Below are 18,787 nucleotides of genomic sequence, written 5' to 3'. Positions count from 1 at the left end.
CACATGACCCTAGCCCACAGCAAGAGTGTCCAGGAGAGGAAGTTCAAAGAGTCTAGTGCTGACAGTGCACTGCCCACATGTGTGAACCACAAAGGCTTCTGGGAATATTGGGTTCAAATTGCATTTCAAGCTGTTTCATGCCTCTCTGCCTTTGCCCAGATGCCCCTGCCTGGAGCGCCCTTCCTCTTTGACCTCCCCAGCTTGTCCTTGGGGACTCAGCGTCAGCATCATCTCCTACACAAGGTCTTTTCTGACCCTGTAGCTCCCTGAGTCCAGCTCTATTGTGGGATTTGACCGACTGAATTAATGAATAAATAGCATGCACCCACTTTTATTCACTCATTCAACCATAAATATTTACTGAGTTCGTGTTTTGTGCCACGCACTGAGGATGCAATCATAGATCACTGCCCTCAAGTAACCTAGGAGGGAGATGGCACAGTGGCCAAAAGTTCATGTGACCTCATTGGCCAGTTGGGAAGAGGCTTCTGAAGGACAGGGATCTAATCTAAGGTATGAAGTAGGAGAGGGGCCCTTTGAAGAGAGAGGAGTGTTCCTGGCAGAAGGTTGAGAAGAGGAAAGATGTTGAGTATGGCTGGAGCTCAGAGTACCAGTGGTGGGTAAAGAGGCGGCTAAGGGCTGGGTGCCTGGGAGGCTCAGTCGGTTAACTGTGACTCGGTTTCATCTCAGGTCATGATCTTATGATTCCTGGGTCCAGATTCTGCATGGTCAGCACAGAGCCTGCTTGGGATTCTCTCTGGCCCCTCTCTCTGCCCTTCCCCCACTCTCTCAAGCATATGTGCATGCATGTGTGGTGGGGGGGGCGCTCTCTCTGTGTCAAAATAAATAAAAAAGGAGGAAGGGGGGGAGGGGGAGGAGGAGGCTGGCGCATCCGTAGGGACCTGACACACAAAATATTTTTCCAGCTGAACAGAGGTGGGGAGCATATCTCAATGGAGGAATCAGTGGACCAGGTGGGAGTGGAGCGGACTCTTGATTTGAGCAAACCTGGCAGGAAGGATTCCTTCTCCAAACACACACCCTTCTGAGGCTCCTCTCTCTCTCCTACTCCTAGAGGTCGGGAAGGAGCAGAGACACGGGCCTTTTCAGGCTCTACCCTGCAGGTGACCAATGACTGAGATTAAGTGGAGACCCATCAAAATGGCTTCTCATTGTTTTGTTAGGAGTTAGCCAGAAGAGGGGCACCTGGCTGGTTCGGCTGGTAGTGCACGTGACTCTTGATCTCAGGGCTGTGAGTCTCATGCTGGTGTAGAGATTACTTACTTACTTACATACATATATACATACACACACACACTTAAAAAAAAAAAAAAAAAAAACAAACAAAGAGCCAGAAGAAAACTTGGGCCTTCCTAGATCCAACCAGAAACAGAAATAGCAAACAAGGCTTTGCCCTTGGGTAAATTTGGCAGCTAGTCTGTATTCCCTGAGGAGTGACCTTGGATTATTTAACCTCTCTGGGCCTCAGTTTCCTCATCTGTGGAAATGAGCAGAATAACACCTAACTCACCAGGTGAGAAGGAAATAGGATGTAATTGTTTGCAATGGTGAGGATTTCCCCTCATCACCAATTTGCCAAAACAAGTTAAACGTAAAACTCACCCACAGTGGGACAGTGGAATTAAACCACTAGACAAGCTGTTTGAGACCAGCCAGAACTTGAGCCTTGATGCCCTGGGTTTCCAGAAGTCCTGACCAGAGAGAGTAGAGTGGATCTTGGAAGCAGCTGTCCCTGCCTTACCCTTGCCACTAACTCAAATGGGACCTGACCACTGCGCCCTGATAACTCTTGGTACTTGATTTGCAGTCCCCTTTCGTGGCATCAAGGGGGTGATGAAGATTAAGACAAACTGAGATGTGAGTCTCAGCTATGCTCTGTGACCTGAGACAAGCCTCAATCTCCTCAGCTCTAAAATGGGCACACAGCGGCCCTCTCAAAGCTGTTGCCTGCAGAGTGCTAAGAACTGACTATCTGGCCTCATAAATGTTAATTGTCAAGGCCCCAGGCCAGCTTCACTCCCTCTGGAATCCCGTTTGTCTGTCCTGCCTCCTCTACCAGCCCAGTCTCTTTCTGGGCCCTGAGGCCCAGCCCAGGCCGGTGCTGAGGATGCAATGGGGGTTGTTAAACATTGAACCTGACCATGGAACGGGAGGCCCTAGGCCAGGGCCAGTGGGGCTCCAGGAAAGGAGCACATGGGCGAGGACGGGGCATCTAGAAACCATCTACTTTCTAGAGTGGCGTCTCCAGGTCCAGCAGCAGGGGCCCAACCGGGGAACTGCCTGGGCAGTGGGGCTGGAGAGAAGCCAGCACGGCGCCAGCCGGCGACTGAATGAGGTGGACCAACGCCCTGGCGGTGTCGGTCTCCCGCCAGTGCCCGTCTGGTTCTCCTTCCTCGCTCTTCCTCCAACCCACACTGCCTCCTTTCATCTCTCATCCTGCGAAGTAGGGGTTATTATCCCCATTTTGGAAGACGAAACTGGGGCTCAGAGAGGCGAGCACGTGCCCGGGTGTCTCGGCTGCCCGGCCTCCTGGGTGGGTCCCCAGCAGAACGCGCCCCCACCCCCGCCTCCCCCATCTCCCGGCCCCGCGGTCCAGTGTCCCCGCGCCGGGGCCCAGGGGGCGGCGCCAGCCTGCGGGCCCCGGGGCGGGGCGAGGCCGGGCCGCTGGTCTCTGGCTACAGGGCGGCGGGATCGGCGAGAAGGGGGCCATGGAGGCACGGGAATGCAGCTACCAGTTCCGGATCGCGCTGCTGGGGGACGCGGCCGTGGGCAAGACGTCGCTGCTGCGGCGCTACGTGGCGGGAGCTCCCGGGGCCTCGGAGCGCGAGCCGGAGCCCGAGCCCGAGGGGGCGCCCACGGTGGGCGTCGAGTTCTACAGCCGCAAGCTGCAGCTGCGGGCCGGGCCGCGCGTCAAGCTGCAGCTCTGGGACACCGCGGGCCACGAACGCTTCAGGTGCGGGCGGGGCGGGGGTGAGAGACCTGGGGGTGGTCAGTGCCCCCGCCCTCCACGGCTCCCCCCCACCCCCCCGACGGGGTCGGCCTCACTGCCCAGGTACAGGTCTGGCGAATGCCCTGGTCTCCGGTCCCTCACTCGGAGTCCTTCCACAAAGGCAGCCAGTGGCCCGAGACCCGGACGCTGGGAGGGCAGAAGGGCCCCGCCCGGGAAACCTGGAGGGATGGGGGACCCAACTCCTGAGAGAGCCCACGGAGCAGATCTGGAGGTGTCAGGGAGCCGTCAAAGGAAGAGAGATTTGGGTGGGCCTGGAAGGATGTGTAGGAGTTTGCCAGGCAGAGAACGGGAAGCAAAAAGCTGCAATCAGGAAAACATCGCGCTTCCTCCAGGAACGGAGGTGTGGTCCAGTGGGCATGGGACTCGAACTTGCTCCCTAGCTGAGGAGTACAGGCACTCTCTTGGGAGACAGGGACGCAGGGAGCAGAGAAGCACCAAGCAGTGTGAAAAGAGCTATGGACTTGGGCAGCCAGTGCACGGAGGGAAGCCCTGTCTTTTGGGGGTGGGGGGTCTTGAAGGCACAAACCTCTCCCAGCTCACTCCCCCTTCTTTAGGTGCATCACCAGGTCCTTTTACCGGAACGTGGTAGGTGTCCTACTGGTCTTTGATGTGACAAACAGGAAGTCTTTTGAACATATCTGCGACTGGCACCAGGAGGTCATGGCCACTCAGGGCCCAGACAAGGTGATCTTCTTACTGGTTGGCCACAAGAGTGACCTGCAGAGCACCCGTGTTGTCTCGGCTCAGGAGGCAGAGGAGCTGGCTGCCTCGCTGGGCATGGCCTTCATGGAGACCTCGGCCAAAAAGAACTGCAATGTGGACCTGGCCTTCAACACCCTTGCTGACACCATCCAGCAGGCTCTGGAGCAGGGGGACATCAAGCTGGAGGAGGATTGGGGGGGTGTCCGGCTCATCCACAAGGCCCAAGTCCCCAGGTCCCCCCACAGGAAGCAGCCCTCACGCCCATGTCCTTGTTGACTCTGGGAGGGAAAGGGTTAAAGCACTGCCAACCCCAGAAGTGCCGCTGGAGTGGGGAGTGGCAGGAGCTTTCTGGAGAGCAAATGGCAGGATGTATCCAAAGGGTTAATATAAACAGTATCCTAGCAGTCATGCCTTCTGGATTTGGGGGTCTCAGAAAGACTTTCTTCCAGAAAGATCTAAGAAGTCACACGTGCAGTGGCTTCCTGCCCTTCAGCCCGTTTCCTGAGTTGTCAGTGGGGCTCATAAAAGACCCACATCACCGCAGGGGGCTTGGGGGTGTGTGGGCATCAATGAGACAGTGGATGCCGGGACATGCATGCTTGGCCCAGAGCCAGCCATCCGGTAAGAACTGAATGACAAGAACTGTCCTCATCCCTCGTTCCCCTCTTTGACAGCTCTGGCAGCGTTTCTGAGCTCGGACGCGGAGTCTGGACGCTGCTGCACAGGCGAGGACTGGGAGGGGAATCCCAGGGCAAGCCTACCTCGGAGCCTCCTTAGGTCCTCAGGTTTGGAGGAGTCTTAAATGTGTGCCCTGGAACTCAGGGTTGCTGCCCAGAGCCCCTACTCCAAGGCCAGGAGCCTGATCTGGATCTGGGATGCGGGGATGAACGAGGGAGCAGCTCCTAGGGTAGGCACACAGTGAATACTCTGATTAGCCACCAAGTTGTCCCTTTAGGGCTGAAGAACCCTACCCCCACCCGTATGTCCCTGGGAGGGGCGATGGTGTCCATGGTGGGTTCAAAGCACTCTCTGGGAGCTGCCTACCCTTCAGGGCTGCCCACATCCAAAATTCAATGCTGATCTGTTGAATCCACTGGGGGCTGGGAGGAGCCTGGCTTTCTTTGTCTTTCTTCATGAGGCTAATTGAGGCCACTGTTCTTACAACATCACAGCTAAATTCTCCCTCTACTCAGTTCCACTTCCTCCCCTTTTTCCCTGAGGCTGGTATTGATCTCCAGAATCCCCTAATCATGTCTGCTCACTAATCCTCATCTCAGAAATTGCATCCTGGAGAAATAGGGGACTGCTAGGCAGAAAATGTCTTGGGGCAAACTGGGAAGGCTTCCTGGAGATGGTGTTTATGTTGGTAAGAATCTCAGCAGGTGTGAGGCACCTGGGTGGCTCAGTTCTGAAAGCATCCAACTCTTGATCTTTGCTCAGGTCATGATCTCAGGATTTGTGAGGTTGAGCTGGCATGGTATCAGGCTCTGCACTGACAGCCAGGAGCCTGCTTGGGATTCTCTTTCTCCCTCTCTCTGCCTCTCTCCCACTCACACGTTTTTTTTCTCTCTCTCTTTCCCCCCCCCCCTCAAAATAAACAAAAAAGAATCAGCAGGAGGGGTGTCATTGTGCCAGTGGGCACGGGAAGGGCATGGACAGTTGCCACAGCAGAAGAGCATAACCACTTAATTCACGACTTACCTCAGTTTCAGATTCCTCCTCCTTATTAATCCCTTCTTCCAAGGGCTCTTGGGAGGTTTCCAGTCAGGGTGGGTTTCTTAGCTTCCACCCCATTCCCCCCATAGGGGCCGGGCCAGGGTGGGTCTCGCTGTGCACTGCCTCCTCTTTTATTGTTAAGTTCATGTATTTTGAGAGTCAGATGATATCAAGAGTCAGGTGCTTAACCAACTGAGCTACCCAGGCACCCCAGGTATCACCTCTTAACTAGAGCCTCATCCCAGCTGCCAAAACTAGGGTAGGCTTTGGAGTCAAGCCTGGGTTTGCCTCCCAGCTCCACTGTGTGTAACTGTGGGACACTGGGGAACTCACTTCATCTCTGCAAGCCTCAGTGGACTCCTCTGGAAAATGAGGATAGTAATTCCTAACTCACGGGGTTTTAGAAAGCATTAGATGAGAAGTCAAAGGCAATGCTGGCCACACAGTGGGAATTCACAAAATGGAAGTCCCCTTCTTCCCCTGAGGCTTTTGCTACTAATCACTGTAAGGGAACAGAGACTACCGAAGTAAATACTTGGGGGAAATAACAAGGATTCCAGACTCTACCAAAGTTCTTGACGATCCTGACCGCACCCCCACCCCACTCCCCTTCTCCACCCCTGATGTGAACTGGGCTCTGCTTCCTTATTTGGGGTGAAGTTCCAGAATCATCCCTTCAGGTCTATCCCTAGGCTAGTCTGAGCAAACAAAAGTCCCTCTCCAAAGCAGCACCCAGGCTAAACCCTCCAGGCATAGCAGCTTCAGCTCCCTGCCTGGATCCAGGCTTTTGTCCTTTAGAAGGCACACAGCCAAAGTCAGCCACCTGTGGGCCCTTTCTGAAGACCCTGCCTGCCCTGGGTCTGAAACCTAGTGCGTGAAGTGGGAAGACCCATCCTGCTCTCCACACACAAGATGGAACCGAAGATGTCAGGGTGGGAGTTCAGCCTCTCTACCTCCGAGCCTCAGGCTTCATGGTAAAATGAGAAGAACTCCTACCTCACAGGCTTGTTAGAGGATTAAACATGACGACATGTGTTAAGTGCCCAGTAAGTGTTAAATTCCTTCTGCTAACAAGCTCCCTTTGGGTCTTTCATGTGCCTGTCCCTTGTCCGGAATGTCCTTTCTCCATCTCTGTCAAAACTCTGTTCATCCTTCAAGGTTTGGCCCAACCTAATGTATCAATTCTGTCTCTGGGCTTTAGGGCATCTGAGTGGCTACCTTCTTTGAGATTTCAGGCTCTGCGGTCTCTTGCCATTTTGCCCCACTAGACCGTAGCACTTCAAGGCCAGGGTTTCCATAAGAAGGAATGACGATGGGCCAAGAGCACAGGTCCGAGTCCTGGCCTTGCCAGTGACCTCAGACAGGTCATAATGACCTCTCCAGACCCTGATGTTCTTACCCGTAAAATAAGGAGCTGCACTGGGTGATGCTGGGGCCTTTTCTAACTACAGGTAACTGTCGGGCTTCAGTCCAGCTCTGGCCTCCTCCTCCCTGCCTCACCTCATGCGGCCACAGGGGCCTTTCCGGGATGGCTTTCTGGTCCCAGATGGTTCCTTTTGTGTCCTCAACATTCACTCCTGTTGTTGCAGCCACCCGCTACCTCGGTCTTTTGGTTAATACTTTCTCAGGAAAACTTCGCATGCCACATCCCTTTATTTTTAGTCCAAATTAACGGCAGCAACTTCCTGGCTGGACCCCTCCCACGGCCTCTGACTCCATTCTCCACACTGGCAGCCAGAGCAAAGCTTTTAACATGCAAACACAAACACATCAGTCCTCGCCCTAAACCTCCACGGGCTCCCCATCACCTGCAGTTCTCAAACTTTTTGTTTATATGTTTGTTTTTAGCATCAGAATCCTCTTATCTTTCTATTAGCCCTAAAAATGTCCCACAATTAGGAAAAGGTATTGCTCAAGCTGAAGAGGGGTAGGAAGCCCTAGGGAAGGCTAGCCTGCTAGGCCACCAACATTACACCCTCCCATTCCTGCCAAGACAGAGAGAGACAGACATACAGACACACATACACATAGCAGCCTCTGAAGACTTTGGCACTATTGCCTGCATGCTGTCCACCTCTCAAGCTTACTTGCTGCTCATCTCTGGACATCCTCTCCCAGTGTTACACCTTGTGCCTGAGCCACATGATGCACTGACCTCTTTACACCTCTGGGCCTTTGCATGTGCTGTTCTTAGTCACCCCCATCTTGTCTCCATAAGACCTAGGGAGGCAGGGCAGAGTTAAGAGTGCAGGCACCGGAAGTCAGATGGACTTGGCTCAAGCATTAGCACCAACACAAGCTGTGTGACTTTAAGTTAAACACTAAATCTCAGTTTCCTCCTGGGAACATAGGATTAGATAAGATACTACAATTACAATGTGTGACACAGGCCAGGCACATTCTTCCTTCTTCAGACTTGTTGGGAAAACACAGCTTCTCTGTGGAAGGCGCTTAGCATGGCACGAGGCACCGGTAAGCACCCTCCAAGGACTTCTACACGGATGCTGGAGTCCATCGGCCCTGCCGCCCCTGAGCTCCTCGGCACTGGGTGAGGCTCTGGGAATCTGGATATGGTTACTCAGCCAACAAGGAAGAGGGCCTCGCACCCAGGGTGGGGCTGAGCTGCACGAAGGATGGCCACACCAAGTCAGAAGATGCCTTTCAGATCACTTGGTGATGCCCCTGTCCTGTATTCCTACACGCAGTCGTCAAAGCATGCTGAGTGCGCCGCGTAAACCATCTTTCAGAACTCCCCCTGCCCTCCACTTACTCACTACCACCACCTCGATCCAGGCAACAGCCTTCTAATGAATCTCTCTGCTTCCACACCTGCCCTCTCCCTTCCCCACTCCTGGCTATTTGTACTCCACCTCCTGGCCAGGGTGAGGTTTTAAAACTGCAAACATTGGGGCGCCCGGGTGGCTCAGTGGGTTACATGTCTGACTTCGGCTCAGGTCATGATCTGGAGGTCCGTGGGTTCGAGCCCCGCATCGGGATCTGTGCTGACAGCTCAGAGCCTGGTGCCTGCTTTGGTTTCTGTGTCTCCCTCTCCCTCTGCCCCCTTCCCTGCTCACTCTCTGCCTCTCAAAAATAAATAAAAACAAAAACAAAAAACTGCAAACCTGATGAAAATCCTTCAGTGGCTCCTGTTACCTTTTGGGTAAAGCACATTCTTGCTGGGGCCTACGAGGCACTGCATGACCTGGCCTGACTCACCTCACTCACTACACTGCCTTGGGGGCTGGCTTCCATGCAGTTCTCTCTCCACCAAAGAGATCTCCACCCTTTCACCTGAGTCACTCAACTCACCTGGTCAGACCCCACCGCCCCCAGTCCTGCAAACCTCTCTTTTGCGGCGCTAGGCACAGAGGCAGTTTTATACTCACCCTGTGGCAGGACTGCTCCATGTTTTTATTCACCGGCACAGGCCCAGGCCCAGCTTATAAATACTTGCTGAACGAATAAGCCCCTCCACACAGAGATAGGACAAGGCTCAAGATGGATGAAGCCACTTACCTGTCACACAGCTGATCAGAATTGAGACCTTTTGACTCTATCCCAGCTCTTTCCATTAAACTGCCCTGATTCTTTTGTCCCTTTCTGTTCTTAATGAACTAATTCTGGATTCCTTCTTGGTTGTCAAGGTCAGTGACTTGCTCCTACTATCAGAACTCAGTGAGAAGGCCTTTTGCTGTTTGATATCACCAACAGAACATCCTTTGAGAGTGTCACGCAGTGGCATCAGGAGGTTCTGGAAAAAGTGAAACTCTTCAACATCCTTTTCCTGGTGGTAGGCCGCAGAAGTGACCTGGTGACCGAGCAACAGGTGATGCTGGAGGAAGAGGAGAAGCTGGCTGCCTCTTTGGGTGCTCGCTATGTTGAGACGTTGGCCAAGAGCAATAGGAGCATCAGCACAGCCTCTGGGCTGCTCACTTAAGAGATCTACGAGGCCTGAAGACAGGGGTTATGGGACCAAATTCCGAGTGGGAGGGAATGAAAAGCAGGGTCCCATCTCAGGGCAAGCTTCAAGGCAGAGGAGAAGGGCAGGGCACGGTGGGTATACCCATGCTGGTGATCCCTGGATGGAAGAGCCACGCCTCCTGAAGCCTAGGAAACCCTCACAATCCACAAGGGCTATGCTGGGCTCAGGACAGGGAGATACTAGGTACCACTGAAGGTCATGACCCTGAGGTCTGAAGGCGCCTGGTTTCCTCTGCATGGTGTTGAAAATACAGGGATCAGGGATATCAACAACTGAGAACAGACAGGCACTCGCACAGATGGGCCTTTTCCCAAGCTACTGCCATCCTTTCTTAGGGCCAAGGATGAACTCCAGAAGTTCTAGAACAGCAGATCAAAAAAGGCTTTGCCGAAACTCTTCAGATTAGGGCTCAGGAAAGCAGATCGCCCTGCCATAAACTGCCCCATTCTTATGGCAGAGAAATTGGACTCAAACTCCTACTGATGCTATGGCCTTCCTTGGAGTAAAAGAATAGAAAAATTCCTGGTTTTTTCCTTCTCACAGCAATAAATAATGGTGCTGCCCCCTGCTGACAGAGTGCTACATCCAGCCTTGCTTGTCCTCTGAACTCCCTCTGGCCTTTCAAAGGCTGTAAGCCATGTATACCCTGGGTCTTTCGATTAATGACTTCTTTATTCTGGAAAAGCAAATGAAAGTCATATTCATATAAACACTGACATTACAAAGTACAGGGAAAGGGGAAGGGAGAAGGAAACAAAAACCTCTACAAATCCTGCTAATACTGTCTCACCAAACAAGATCATAATGTTTTGTCCCATATGCAATCACTTATATAATACACCACAAATAAAATCTTCTCTGGAAGATACATCATTCCTCTCTGAGACGGCAGGGAAAAGGGACTGGAAGTTGGATAGGAGGCTTTATTCTTTTGGCAGATCCTCTCAGTCATTATAGATATTGCTGCACTGTTAATAAAAAATATATGCTTCTCTGTAAAGCATTAAAAAAAAAAATCCAAGGATGAGATGGCTGAGGTCTCAGCTCAAGTATCTCCAAATACATTGTTGTCCATTCCCTGACCTTTCCATGTGTTATTTCTTGGTTGTTTTCCGGATCAATGCCATTCTCTGAAAGGAGAGCAAAATAACCAATAACACAGGTTAGAGCCAGGAACTATCCTAGTCACCCATGCGTGGCATGGTCAATACCACAAGCTGCAGCCCCTGCAAACCTACATGCACAGCACAGCTCAGCAGGCTCCTCTGAGCCTGAGAGCAGTCTTCGGGACCCCAAGGGATGTTTGGACTCCAGTGGATCCATTCTGTGGACCAAAAGACCCAAACTGCCATAGGTTAGCAGGATGGCAAGAAAGTTAAAAACCGAAGGTGGCAGCTCTTGCCTTTTGGAGACTTAGGGGACAGGTCACCAAAGCATATGTTTTCTAGACTCCCAATCTCTGAGGATTCTAGAACCCAATCTCTCTGAGGATGAAGAAAATAGGGAAGGGGACTGTTTCAAGACTGTTGTCATGCATAAAGGGAGCTGACATTTCACTCTTGATGACCTACAATGAAGGAAACTGACACTAACAACTTCCACCACAACCCATCAGGGAAACATTCAGGTCACAGGTTTCAAATTTCCAGCCATTGGCCAAACTACTGATTGGCTTTGCTTACTCTTTGACCAAGAGATTGTCCTAATATTATGATACTCGTGGCGGGGGGGAGGAACAGGGGGGGCTGGGGGATGGAGGGAGGCAGATAGGGCTGAAAAGTAGATACTTTGGAAACAAAGCCTAAATGATCATCCCTTGTCTGAAGGAATCCCCTTCGGAAGGATACTGTGATCCCTTGATTCAGGCTATCAGTGGCTTCCACGTAAGGCTTCCTCTGTGAGCTTTGTAAACACACACATTCCAGAGATCCCAGGATATGGAAAAGCAAGGGACACTCAGCTAGAACCACTCAAAACTGTGCCCATCAAGCTGGGAAAGCACTCACTTTTGAAATCAGAGTAGCCAGCTAAATTAAGACATTGTCAAGAGGAAGCCATCATTGCTATCAGACTGACCGATGACAGGGACAACTTGTTCACAGAAGTGGAGCTAGTTCTCATACTGTCCCCTCAGTTCTGCAGTCAGAGGGACAGAGAACAAAGGTGAAGCTGGGACAGGGGTCAGAATGTCTAGCACAGCAGTCTGGGTGAGACCTTCCTGCACAAGTATGGCTTATGTCTCCTTTCTTTAAACTGCCCTCTAGTCAGAGGGCCACATATGACATTCCGACAGCAATAATGCAGGAGGATTTCATTAGGGAGACGTGGAGGGGGGAGCTCTGTCTATATTAAAGCATCTCTAGTCATCAGCTTTAAGTGGCGCCCATCAGGGCTGAGAGGAAAAACGGAGGCCACATGCGGGAACAGCGAAGTACCACGGATGTATCCCACTGTTCTCCCATGGAGCCCTGCTGCCTCTTGCCCTCTCTGATCTTTGATCCAGGGAGTGGAGCTTACTCTGTGGGGGAAGTGACAACTGCCGTGACAGCAGCTGTGGGAGCTGCCTTGCTCCCTCAGACGCAGCTCAGGGGATCAGCTGTGGCTCCCCTGGGGTTCTGAAGGCTCCTCACCTGTTTGTGAGCCTCTGTGGTGCAGGCCTTTTTGTAGGGTCGGATTTCTTCAGAGCCAAATCCAGGGATCCACATGTTCCACTGGCGTTCTGCAAGGAAGAGGCCAGCACAGAGATAAGGGGACAGGGAAGGCAGCAGCAGAGTGCAGGGAGTCCCTCAGACAAGGGCCAGGGAGGACTAACTGAGCAATCGGCTATGTTAATTACCAGTAACCTTGCAGAGGGAGTCTATGGAATACAAATGGGGGAAATCACATATGGTGCCTCCAAGGTTTGAAATGACACCATTCGACTTACATGCAATGACAAAAGGGGGAAATGAGTCCAGGTTGTGAGTTATGAGCCCTAAAGTTTCCGTGCAGCTCAAGAGAACAGAGAAGTCATTTGTTTCTTAGCTGCCTTTTTTTTTTTTTTTTTTTAAAGTAGGCTCTGCACCTAACATGGGGCTTGAACACACGATCCTGAGATCAAAATCTCAGGGGATAAATCCACAGAGATATGGATATAGACATAGGTATGTCCACAGCGCAGCCCTGTGCTCTGGTGCCCTGGATATGGTCATCCCTGTAAGAAATGTCCCTAGAAATTCCAAGAGAGCAGAGATTTGACTACATCAGTAATTGGCAAAGCTACATGGACCCCCCCAAAACCACAAATAAAAGTGTGTGGCACTTTAAGTATCCCCACTATAAAAAAATTACACTTATATAAGATTATTTAGGGAACAAGCCTACTCAAAAGGAGTTAGATGCTTTATCATATGCCCCAAAAGCACCGAAAATATTTGTTTTGCAAATCTGTTTTGCCCCAGGCAGCCACTTACTTAAATTGAGTATTAGTGATTTTATAGTTATACTTTGTGTCTACTGAACAGTAACTATTGGGTAAATAAATGATTCATGTTTGGTTTTAGGATAATTTTATATACAGCTCTCTTCCAAGATTTCTTTGAAAATAAAAATAGCTGGGGCGCCTGAGTGGCTTAGTCGGTTGAGCGTCCGACTTTCGCTTAGGCCATGATCTCGCAGTTCGTGGGTTCGAGTCCCGCGTCGGGCTCTGTGCTGACTGCCAGCTCAGAGCCTGGAGCCTATTTCAGAGTCTGTGTCTCCCTCTCCCTGACCCTCCCCTGCTCACGCTGTTTCTCTCTCTCTCCTAGAAATAAATAAAAATATTTAAAAAAAAAAGAAAATAAAAATAGCTGAAGCCTTCTGAAAATAGTATCTGTTGTCAGTCCTTGAAAGTGACACTAAGATTATTCCCAGGTGCCTGGGTTGCTCAGTTGGTTAAGTGTCCGACTTTGGCTCAGGTCATGATCTTGAAGTTCCTGGGTTCAAGCCCTGCACTGGGCTCTGTGCTGACAGCTTGGAGCGTGGAGCCTGCTTTGGATTTTGTGTCTCCCTCTCTCTCTGCCCCTCTCTCATTCATGCTCTGTCTCTCTCTCTCTCAAAAATAACAAACTTAAAAAAAAAATGAGCCTTTAAAACAGATTGTTCTCAGGGCGCCTGGGTGGCTCAGTTGGTTAAGCATCTGACTTTAGCTCAGGTCATGATCTCTCAGTTCGGGAGTTCCAGCCCCACATCAGGCTCTGTGTTGACAGCTCGGAGCCTGGAGCCTGCTTCAAATTCTGTGTCTCCCTCTTTCTCTCTGCCTCTCCTCTGCTCATGCTCTCTCTCTCTCAAAAATAAACAAACATCAAAAAAAAAAAAAAGGAATAAATTTAAAATTTATTTAGGCACCCAGGTGTCTGGGTGGCTCAGTCAGTTAAGCATCCGACTTGGGCTCAAGTCATGATATAGTGGTTCGTGGGTTCGAGCCCTGCGTGGGGCTCTGTGCTGACAGCTAGCTCAGAGCCTGGAGCCTGCTTCAGATTCTGTGTCTCCTTCTCGCTCTGATCCTCCCCTGCTCATGCTGTCTCTGTCTCTCCCTCAAAAATAAATAAAACATTAAAAAAAATTAAAATAGTCTCTTTAAAGAAAGAGAGCAGCTGGGCATCTGGTTGGCTCAGTTGGTAGGGGATGTGACTGTTGAACCTGGGATTTTGAGTATGAGCTCCACATTGGGTGTAGCGATTACTTAAAAAAATAAAATAAAATCTTAAAAAAAAAACAGTAACTACCAGGCAAGAATGCACACATGTAAGTATGTGTAGCAATATATGTAAATATGCGTATATTTAGGGGTGCCTGGGTGACTCGGCTGGGCATCCAACTTCGACTCAGGTCATGACCTTGCAGCTTGTAAGTTCGAGCCCCACATCAGCTCTCTATTCTCAGCGCAGAGTCTGTTTTGGATCCTCTGCCTCCCCCCTCCCCTGCTCACTCTCTCTCTCAAAAATAAATGAAAATTAAACAATTTTAAATATGCATATATTTATATTTTATATAATATTAATGTAATAGCAACAATAATCATTAGTGACTAAGAGGTACAGTAAAATGTGTGGTATAAAGCAGTACTGTAGGGGCGCCTGGGTGGCTAAGTTGGTGAAGTGTCTGATTTTGGCTCAGGTTATGATCTTGCAGGTCATGAATTCAAGCCCCATGTCAGGCTCTGCACTGACAGCTCAGAGCCTGGAGCTTGCTTCAGATTCTGTGTCTCCCTCTCTTTCTGACCTTCCCCTGCTCGTGTTCTGTCTCTCTCTCTCTAAAATAAATAAAAAACCATTTAAAAATATAAAAATAAAGCAGCATGGTACAAAGCATTCCATGTACATTATCTCATTGAACTTCCACATTTCTTTTTTTTAAGTTTATTTATTTATTTTGAGAAAAAGGACCTGAGTTGGGGAGGGGCAAAGGGAGAGGGTGACAGAGAGAATCCCAGGCAGGCTCCAAGGTGTCAGCACGGAGCACGGTGTGGGGCTCAAACCCATGAACCATGAGATCATGACCTTAGCCAAAATCAAGAGTTGGAGGGGCGCCCGGGTGGCTTAGTCGGTTAAGCGTCCGACTTTCACTTAGGTCATGATCTCGCGGTTCGTGAGTTCGAGCCCCGCGTCGGGCTCTGTGCTGACTGCCAGCTCAGAGCCTGGAGCCTGTTTCAGTTTTTGTTTCTCTCTCTCTCTCTGACCCTTCCCTGCTCACGCTGTCTCTCTCTCTCTCTCTCTCTCTCCTAGAAATAAATAAAACATTAAAAAAAAAAATTTACAAAATCAAGAGTTGGATACTTAACCGACTGAGCCACCCAGGTGCCCCTAAACTTCTACATTTCTAAAGACTCTGTCAGAAAGGGAGGTTATTTACACAAGTACAGGAAATAGGGTGAGAAGCAAAGCTGACAGCACACATCCCAGTCTGTCAGAGAGAGGACGTGTGCAGAGGTTACAGCCCATCTCTGTTGTGGGTGGTGTGCGGCAGACCTGGGTGGTCCGGTGCCATTCAGTACCCGGTTCCCCACGCTCCCCAAGTGATCGGATTATTCATTAGCCTCCACTACGCCTGCTATAGAAGCTGTTCCGGCCATGCAGTTTTGTGAGTATTCTTGTCTCTGTGACAATTACTTCTCACCCTTAGTGAGTAAACTAATAGTTCAATGTTATTTTCAATAATTAAAATACAAAATATTTTGGGCACTTTGGTGGCTCAGTCCGTTAAGCGTCGAACTCCTGATTTCGGCTCAGGTCAAGATATCATAGTTTGTGAGATGGAGCCCTGTATCGGCTCTGCACTGACAGCATGGAGCCTGCTTGGGATTCTCTCTCTCCCTCTCTCTCTGGCCCCTTGCCCACTTACATACTCTCTCTCAAAAAAGTTAATAAACTTAAAAAAAAATTTAAAATAGGAATGCTAAACACTCAAAGTAATACAATCTGTTATGTGCAGGAGGGTTGTGGCAAAACACACATAAAATTTACCACTGTAACCATGTTTAGGTGTGCAGTTCTGTGGCCTTAAGCACACTCACCTGTTGTGTAACCGTTACCACTATCCATCTCTAAAACGTCTGCATCATCTCAAACTGATGCTCCATACACATTAAACCAGTGCCCATCTCTCCTTCGCACAGCCTCACATTGCCACCATTCTATTTTCTATCTATCTGCATTGTGGTGGTTTAAAATTTTTTTTTATGTTTTATTTCTAAATTTTTTTTTAATGTTTTATTTATTTCTAGGAGAGAGAGAGAGACAGCGTGAGCAGGGGAGGGTCAGAGAGAGAGGGAGTCACAGACTCTGAAACAGGCTCCAGGCTCTGAGCTGGCAGTCAGCACAGAGCCCGACGCAGGGCTCGAACCCACGAACCGCGAGATCATGACCTAAGCGAAAGTCGGACGCTTAACCGACTAAGCCACCCAGGAGCCCCTGCATTGTGGTGGTTTTAAAACATGTCTGCAAATTCCTTTACATGCCTCCCCTCAGTGTGGAGTCTGCGTTCCCTCTCCTTAAACCTGGACAGGTCACTGTAACTGCCTCAAAGAACAGAAGGTGGTGGAGTGACGCTGTGGGGCTTCAGGCAGTCAGTCAGTGAAGGCCGTGCACCTTCTGCCAGCTGGTTACGGGACACTCATCCCGGGGGCCTGCAGCCACCATGTAAGAAGCCCAGCCATCCCAGGACTGTACGGGATGAGACCATGTAGGGAGACTGCAGACAGAGGAAGACCTATGGAGTCCCGGCTTTTTGAGAGCTTCTAGCCCAAGTATCAGACCTGGACGTGATGAAACCCTGTTTTGGGTCAAATTGTGTTCCTCAAAAAGAAGAAGACATGTTTAAGTCCTAACCCCAGCACCTCAGGACATATTGGTAACAGGGTCACTGCAGATGTAACTAATTACGATGAGGTCATACAGGGGAGGGTGGGCCCTTAATCCAGTATGGCTGGCATCCTAAGGAGCAGAAGAGGTGGACTGAGAGACACACAGGGGAGAAGGCCACTCTGAGGCAGAGATGGAATGAGGCGGCTATATGCAGACAATGACAAGGACTGCTTGCCACCAGCAGCTAGGGAAAGGCAGGGCAGGATTCTTCCATAGGAGCATGGAGAGATCATGGTTTTATTACATATTAGACCTTGATTTTAGATCTCTGGCCTCCAGAACTGTGAGAGAATACATTTTGTTGTTTTAAGCTACCGAGTTTATGGCACTTTGTTACGGCAGCCCCAGGAGACTAATACATCTTCCTTCAAACCAATCTCCGCCCCAGCCACCACCTGACTTTAATTGCATGAGAAACCCCTTTGCAAAACTGCCCAGCTAGGCCTGGTCAACCCCCTGACTCATGAACAAAATAAACCACTGTTATTGTTTTAAGCCACTGTCTTGGAGCAGTTTGTTACCCAGTAATACATAACTGGAATATCTGTCCTCTATTACTAATACCAGCAACGTTAACCAGAAGTGTGTTATTTACTCCATCAAGACGACCAGCGCCTCCCCAAGCCATATCTTCCTGGGAAGGAAGCCTTTTTCAGTAATCAGTCACAGGCTGGGGCACCTGGGTGGCTCAGTCGGTTGGGCGTCCAACTTCGGCTCAGGTCATGATCTCAGGGTTCGTGGGTTCGAGCCCCACGTCGGGCTCTGTGCTGACAACTAGCTCAGAGCCTGGAGCCTATTTCAGATTCTGTGTCTCCCTCTCTTTCTGACCTTCCCCTGCTCACGCTGTCTCTCTCTCTCAGAAATAAATAAAACATTTTAAAAAATTAAAAAAGTAATCAGTCACAGGCTGATTTACACCAAATCCCTCAATCTGCCTCATTCAGTTGGCTTGGCTACCTCTGTACTCACAAGGCTGTTCACTTTCTTCTGATCACACTGTAACCAAAGCAGAGTGGGGTTTGTTGATTCCCAAGTGATTTTGGTTATCAATGTTATCTCAGAAAAACCCAAGCTTGAATTTAGCGTAGAAAAACAGAACACAAAATTGTATGTATATTATGATTACAATTTGGGGGGGGGTGCATAAATAGGCTAAAAACTGGAAGAGAAACACCATTATTTAAATGGTGGAGACATAACTGCTACATTTATGAAACTCTTATTCTGCGCCAGTCCCTGTGCCAAGTCACTTGACAAACATAACCCATAATCCTCACGATCGCTCTATAGGGATGCTATTATGATCTCCACTTTACAAATGAGGAAACAGGCTCTAAGAGAAAGTAGGTAAGGAAGGACAAGGTGATACAGACAGAAAGCGGCAAACCCAGTGCCTGGGCTCATTCTGCTTACCACAGATGGATTTCCTTTCTCTATGTAATGCTGCTGTGGAATGAGTACATACATCCCAGAGCCCAAGAACTTAATTCTTTTTTTTTTTTAGGTTACTTTTTAAAAAAATTTTTTTTTTCAATGTTTTATTTATTTCTAGGAGAGAGAGACACAGCGTGAGCAGGGGAGGGTCAGAGAGAGAGGAAGACACAGACTCTGAAACAGGCTCCAGGTTCTGAGCTGATAGTCAGCACAGAGCCCGACGCGGGGCTCGAACCCACAAACCACGAGATCATGACCTAAGCGAAAGTCGGAGGCTTAACCGACTAAGCCACCCAGGCGCCCCCCAAGAGCCTAATTCTGACATGAAGATTCCTCTGACTGGAGATTCCTGGTGGTCCTGAAGGAGCAACAGTGTGGATGCCTCCGGCAGAAACAAGACCACATACCTAGATGCAGCTGGACATCTTTCACCTCCAGGGTGCTGGACTTGCGATGCCGAGCGAGCTGGCAGGCTGCTGTCACCACACTCTCGATAAAATCATCAGCGATCTGCAGCAGCATCTGGGGAAGACAAAAAGT

General features: G+C 50.0%; 2 protein-coding genes across 3 annotated transcripts in view; one reads left to right on the top strand and one right to left on the bottom strand.

The window, feature by feature from the left end:
* The first annotated feature begins 536 nt into the window (after positions 1 to 536).
* Positions 537 to 4,129, top strand: RAB42 (RAB42, member RAS oncogene family). 2 transcript variants are annotated; one of them, XM_039232554.1, is made up of 2 exons: positions 537 to 616; positions 3,586 to 4,129. In XM_039232554.1, the coding sequence occupies exon 2, from the start codon at positions 3,692 to 3,694 to the stop codon at positions 4,007 to 4,009; it is 318 nt and encodes a 105-aa protein (XP_039088485.1). In that variant the 5' UTR covers positions 537 to 616; positions 3,586 to 3,691; the 3' UTR covers positions 4,010 to 4,129. The 2 variants fall into 2 exon arrangements, with proteins under 2 accessions (XP_039088485.1, XP_039088477.1); XM_039232546.1 differs by lacking the exon at positions 537 to 616 and adding an exon at positions 2,682 to 2,974.
* Positions 4,130 to 10,084: 5,955 nt separating this feature from the next.
* The window catches only part of TAF12 (TATA-box binding protein associated factor 12), a 33,722-nt gene continuing 25,019 nt past the window's right edge, over positions 10,085 to 18,787 (bottom strand). The window contains exons 4-6 of the mRNA XM_039230621.1: positions 18,655 to 18,769; positions 12,062 to 12,150; positions 10,085 to 10,561 (exon numbers count right to left, since the gene is read on the bottom strand). Coding sequence (XP_039086552.1) covers positions 10,526 to 10,561; positions 12,062 to 12,150; positions 18,655 to 18,769 — 240 coding nt within the window. The 3' untranslated portion in view covers positions 10,085 to 10,525. The remainder of the gene's footprint in view (positions 10,562 to 12,061; positions 12,151 to 18,654; positions 18,770 to 18,787) is intronic.

This window comes from Hyaena hyaena, unplaced genomic scaffold (assembly GCF_003009895.1).
Source record: "Hyaena hyaena isolate Hyena2069 unplaced genomic scaffold, ASM300989v1 scaffold_3, whole genome shotgun sequence".
Classification (NCBI taxonomy): Eukaryota; Metazoa; Chordata; class Mammalia; order Carnivora; family Hyaenidae; genus Hyaena; species Hyaena hyaena.
This window is presented reverse-complemented; position numbering and strand designations above follow the sequence as displayed.